The sequence below is a fragment of the Hermetia illucens genome, chromosome 2, assembly GCF_905115235.1.
Source record: "Hermetia illucens chromosome 2, iHerIll2.2.curated.20191125, whole genome shotgun sequence".
NCBI classification, from domain to species: Eukaryota; Metazoa; Arthropoda; class Insecta; order Diptera; family Stratiomyidae; genus Hermetia; species Hermetia illucens.
Window position 1 is genome coordinate 27,776,343 of NC_051850.1, and position 6,238 is coordinate 27,782,580.

The following is a 6,238-nucleotide window of genomic DNA, read 5'->3' on the forward strand; positions in this document are numbered from 1 at the left end:
AGCTAGGTAACTGTCATATATATAAATATTTAATCATTTGGTCAGACCCTTCAGTAATACCTGAAAATTCCATTGTGGGAGATCAGTTTACCTAAACCATTTAAAGTGTCCTAAGTGTACCTTGAGTGTAACGAGTTAAAGTTCAATTTGGGGCGAAAAAGTTCTTGAAAATTCCATCGTGTGGCTTCAATTTTACTATTCTGTTCTCTGTGAATTAAGGACAAGAATAAGAATGGCAGCTTGTGACATCGCGTCTTCCGCTGAAATCGAAGATTTCCTTCACTGTGCCTTGGTGTCGTGGCTCGAATTATACCTTCCAAAATCTGAATTAATTTCCGGATATGCGTCGCTCTTAGATGGAGTAATTATAAATTGGGTTTGGCAGAAAGTGGACCCAGATCCGCTGCATTCAATATTACCCTTGGATAACGCAACCGGACCTGATTTAGCGACCGCAAGGACGAAAAACTTCGAAGCTATCGTGCAGAATATTCGAGACTTCTACGAAAATGAGCTAGACCAGGTGATACTGGCCTTACCCGATTGTTTCAGTATCGGATTCAAACCGGACAGCAAGACCGGCTTAGAACAGTTGAAATTGCTGATAACATTAATCCTTGGGGCAGCTGTGCAGTCTTCCCAGAAGGAGGTGTTTATCGAAAAAATCAAAGAGTTGGATGAGGCCACCCAACATGAGATTGTCGAAATGATTAAGCTTGTCATCGATGAGAGTAATTTGGTTTTGAGTAAGGACAACTTGTGCTTGCTTCAGGAAGATGCTTTGTTCAATAGTTTCAAAGCTATGCAAGATGAACGTAACTTTTACTACTTCAAATGGATATCTGCAGTCACCGACATCGAAAAAATCGGCCCTGAAATAACAAAAATTGCATCTTCCGCGTCCTCAATTGCGGCCAGTAAAAACTGTGAAATTACCGAGCTAAAGTCAACAATTCGCGAGCTGAAGCGAGAACTAACTGAAAAGGCAGATGTTATCCTTGAACTGACAGCGGAAATCGACCTCAAAATAAAGCAAGCAGAGAAGCTACAGAGCGAGAAGCAAGAATTGTATGCAGAAGCGAAGCGGGCAATCGCATATCGGGACGAACTCGACGCAGCTCATGAGAGGATCGAACAGGCAGACCATCTTGAAACTGAAGTGCGGAAATTGCGAAAAAAGCTTTCCAATGCGGAGTTCTATAAGGCTAGAGTCGATCAGCTTCTTGAAGATAACCGTCTTCTTAAAGAGACTAAGGATATTCTGGAAGATCAACTTGAACGTGATCGTCAACTCTCCGAACAGATGTCAGTGCTAGAATTGCAAGTCAACGACTACAAAGAAAAATTGAACGAGATAGTCCTAGAACGCAATGCTGAACAAGCCAAGTTTGAAGAGCTGATTATCGAAAATACCCAACTGCATTTATCCAGGCATTCATTGTCAGCGAAATCTGATCTGGAAGTTTCATTTTGTGATGTCTCCACCGAACATATGGATATTAGTCTCTCAGATGAACTGAGAAATAGCGTCCAAGCTAAGCTTCTAGCATTAGAATTGGAAAATTCTAGACTATTGAATCAGATAGAAGTTGTAAAGGATACTTCAGCGGCAGAGTCTATAGTGGCAGAGCTTGTAGACCTACAGAAAAAATACAAAGAAGAATTAGGAAATGACAAACAACTCGATCTGGCTATCGAGCAGAACCGAAAATTGTTGAATGCCCTCCGGTCACATAAAAAGACAACAGATCAACACTCTGAGGAAATACGTATAGTAACTGAGCAAAGAGATACGCTGAAATCCTACCTGATAAGGGCCCAGAAGAAGCTGAAGGAGTTGGCCGAACAGAACAAAGATCAAGCCGGAAAGATCAATCAATTAAACCTAAGATTGGTAAAACTAGTCGATTCGGAACAAAAGGTTCATGACCTGCAGGAACAAATCGAAAAACTAGCATCCCAACAAGTTGCAAACGAGACCCAAATCAACAACATGCAAAAGGAGCTTGAACTTCAAACTAAAACGAATGATGCCATCAAAAAAAATCTGCAAAAGTTAGGATTTAACGCCCCTGCCTTCGAAAGCCCAGATATAGAAGCATTTCTGATGTCAGGCAAAGTATTCTCCACGCCTGAAGTGCGTAAAAAATTCCTGAAAATAGCTGGGATAACATCAAGCGATCTGCCTGCCTCGTCGTTCAGAGATAATCCTTTAATTGTCAAAGTCTCAACTTTGGAGTCAAAACTGAGCTCCCTCCAACAAGTGAACAATCAACTGGCCTCGAATAAGGATAGACTCATTAAACAAATCGAAGCATTGAAGCATGGCCAGCCATGTTGGGTCCGTGATCAAAATCACTGGGAAAAACGCCATGTCCGCCTCAACGTTAGTTTAACCAAAGCTTTGAAGGATCCAGAAACCTTAAAAAAAATGATACTTGATCTTGGAGATAAGGACGTGGACCTCAAGCATTTTCTTGAGAAGCTAGAGAAGGCCAATCCTGAGGAATTAGACGCCCTTAAAGCTGACTACGCAAAACTAACTGAAGATTTTTCAGCTCTTTTTAAAACATGCAACCAATACAAAAACGACTACGAAACTCTGAACGCTGAATATGATACGATTCAAACCGAAAACGAACGTCTCAAGGAGCAAATTATTGAACTCAGTGAAAAAATCGAGGACATTGTATATGCGGAGAATGACTACACGTCGCTCGCTGATCGTTGTGAGATGCTAATGACAATGAACGCAAATCTAACCAGGGAGCGTAAGGTTTTAATGGAAAACGTCTCCAAACTCTTTACTCAATATCGCGAATTATTAAGCCACACCTTGGAGGACAAGCAGTTCTATCACGACGCTCGTGAAAATTATCTGCAAAAGGTTTCAGAGTTGAAATTTCACAAGGAGCGCTTGGAAATGAAAATTATAGGTCAACATTTAACTGCAGAAAATGCAACAAAAAAGAAAGAGACCAGTCTCATCAAACGAGTGAAAAAAGTTGGCAGTGACCTATTGAGTAAGGTTCCAACGCGTAGTAGGAAATCTTTGACTGATGAGTCCAGTTCAACTCCGTCGAAACTTCAACAAAACGATTCGGAGTCTGTAAGTCCAGCATCTGAACCGTCCTCAGGATCTGTGCAGGATACTTATTCTGATCTAAGTACTCAGTCATCAGTCAGTCATGGCGATTACATCGAACCGGCTGAACCTGAGGTCGAGGATAATCGAAGAAATTCGAACTATGCATCGCCTGAGACGTCGGGGGAGCCGATAAATAGTTTGGACTCTCTGCGACCGGGATATCGGAAACCGATTTATGTGAATGAGAGTAAGTCGGAAAAATGAGATCGATTGGATATAAATTTAGATTTAAGTATTTGATGTAATTTAACTGTAGCATTAATAGTTTAGGGTTAAAGGAATAAAAAAAATTTACATGAAAAAAACTGTCTGGTTTTTGGAGATGTCAATTGCACTTGACCCTTTTGACTAATCCAGACAATGTCTCTAAATTTTCATCCTGAATATCCTATAACTGACAGCCTTTTAGAATTTTTTCCTATTTCTAGGTGTAGCCGGACTTTGTCCTAGAATATACATACATGGAGGTTTCTCCCCACAGAATCCCCTGACACCTTGCAGTGAGTTGTGAGTATTCCCACTATGACTCTAAGTCGATTCTTCAGGAGGTTCATACAATTCGGCGTACCCTTTCGTTTATATGCTCCCATAAGCACCTTGGACCGTTCCCCTCTTGGTAAGTTTGCCTGCTTTTTTTCTTCCCTTTCCCAATTCGTGATGGATCAGAACATAGAGCATTGCATGTTCTCCTTTCCAATCTAGATCGTCTGTTGCTTTACTGAATTCTAAGCCAATTACCAGTCAAGACATTTCCACACCCGTTTAGTTCCCCTGGTAGGATTTGAGTGCCTCGATTCATCGACCTTACTGTCAGTTCTCAGATCGCAATGTTCAGCCCTCAATAGTATTCTAGTCAAGCCGTTGGGGGTATCGTCTGTTCGTACGCGAGGTGAGTGATCAAACCTGAGTCTCCAAGGGATTCGTCTAAAGTGGCATTTGGCGCGAAGCTTCACCGATAGTTATCTGGTACCATAGGAGCGTCGACCCTAGAAAGCTTCAGGAAAAAATTCCCCCGGTTATCTGTGGTTGGCTCCCTCTTGTGGAAATTTCATAGTAGTCATAGTTCAGCCCATATTGCGAGAAGAGCCCTTTTTTAGTGGCCGTGCCCCTTAGGTGCGGGGGAATTATTAGGTTGGTACCGCGTATAGTGATATGAATGTTAATATTGCTTTTACTCAGCTTAAAGTAAACCCAAATCGAGAAGTAGAGGCGGCGTTTGATGTAAAAACGCAAGTCATCCATATTTTTTGAATTTGGGCTCTAGCCCAGTACAGAAGGGTCCGTGGTTCAGAAACCGAGACAGAAAGTTTCTTTCCAATTGGTCTGGTCAGCCAAAGGCATTATTGCAGACTCAGGACTCCCCCTTAAATAAAGAAATAAAAGAAATTTATATAGATAATGCTCATTATCTCAACGGCGCAACTACTGGTATCTTGTCTAGGCCTGCCTTAATACCGGACACCCCGGTTTTGCGACGAGGTCCACCAATTCGATATCTCTAAAAGCTATCTGTCCTCCCGACCTACGCCATCGCTCCATCTTAGGCAGGTTCTGCCTCGTCTTCTTTTCTATCATAGATATTGTCCTTATATACTTTCTGGGCTGGGCCATCCTCATCCATACGGATTAAGTGACCCACCCACCGTAATCTGTTGAGCCGGATTTTATCCAGAATCAGCCGGTCATGGTATCGCTTATAGATTTCGTCGTTATGTAGGCTACGGAATCGCCCATCCTCATGTAGGAGGCAACAAATTCTTCCGAGGATTCTTCTCTCGAACGCCACGGCAGTTTTTTTGTTAAGAACCTAAGTCTCTGAGGAATACATGAGGACTGGCAAGATCATTGTCTTGTAGCTTTGACCCTATGGCTCTATTGGCCGTTAACAACCGTGCACGGATTTCATCGTCGTAACTGTTATCGGTTGTGATTTTCAACCCTAGATAGGAGAAATTTTCAACGGTCTCAAAGTTTTAGTTTCCTATCTTCATTGCTTTCGTTTAACCAGTGCGATTTGATGTTGTTCGTTTTTTCGGTTTTGGTTTTGGCGCTGACGCTGCCACTATGTACTTCGTCTTGCCTTCATTAATATGCAGCCCAAAATCTTGCGCCGCCTGCTCGATCTGGATGAAGGTAAACGGGTTGTTCTTCCCACGATGTCAATATTGTCAGCGTAGGCCAGTAGTTGGGTGGACTTGATGCATCGGCATCGTGAATCTCTTTCTCCAGGGCCAGGTTAAAGAGGACGCATGATAGGGCATCTCCGTGTCTTAAGACCATTGTTGATGTCGAATGATCTCGCGCCTGCTGGTTTTATCTGCCCTCGCACATTGGTCAGGGTCAGCTTAGTCAGTCTTATCAATTTCGTCGGAGTACCGAATTCTCTCATTGCCGTGTACAGTTTCACTTGGCTATGCTATCATAGGCGGCTTTAAAGTCGATGAATAGGTGGGGCAACTGGTATCCATATTCCAACAGCTTTTCCATCGCTTGCCGTACAGAGAAAATCTGATCTGTTGCTGATTTGCCAGGACTGAAGTCTCTTTGGTATGGGCCAATGATGTTCTGGGCGTATGGGGCTATCCGGCCTAGCAAGATAGAGGAGAATATCTAATAGATAGTACTCTGCAACGTGATACCTCTATAATTACTGCACTGTGTGGTATCTCCCTTTTTATGTTTGAGCCAGATAATGCCTGTTTGCCAATCGTCAGGCATTAATTCGCTGTCCCATACCTTGAGTAGAAGTTGATGAACCGCTTGGTGTAATTGGTCGCCTCCATATTTAACCAATTCGACTGTAATTCCATTGGCACCTGGCAACAAATGATTTTTAGGCCGATGAATTGCACGAACTGTTTCTTTTATACTTGGTTTTAGCAGCATTTGTCCGTGGTTTTCTGACGGGACCTCCAACTCGCTGATGTTCTGGCTGTTCAGTAGTTCATTAAAGTACTTGACCTATCGCTCCAATATGCCCATTCTGTCGGAAATCAGGTTTGCCTCTTTGTCTCGGCAGGATGAGCATCGAGGTGTATAAGGTTTAATCCTGCGGACTTGTTGGTAAAACTTCCGCGCTTGGTGCGGTTG

General features: G+C 42.7%; 1 protein-coding gene across 1 annotated transcript; it reads left to right on the forward strand.

Moving 5' to 3' along the window:
- The first annotated feature begins 217 nt into the window (after positions 1 to 217).
- Positions 218 to 3,453, forward strand: LOC119650404 (girdin-like). Its single transcript, XM_038053189.1, has one exon. The coding sequence runs from the start codon at positions 233 to 235 to the stop codon at positions 3,350 to 3,352; it is 3,120 nt and encodes a 1,039-aa protein (XP_037909117.1). The 5' UTR covers positions 218 to 232; the 3' UTR covers positions 3,353 to 3,453.
- Positions 3,454 to 6,238: the final 2,785 nt, after the last annotated feature.

Excerpts from the sequence above, each read along its gene's own strand:
- LOC119650404 (XM_038053189.1), top strand. The coding sequence starts at position 233 with ATGGCAGCTTGTGACATCGCGTCTTCCGCTGAAATCGAAGATTTCCTT.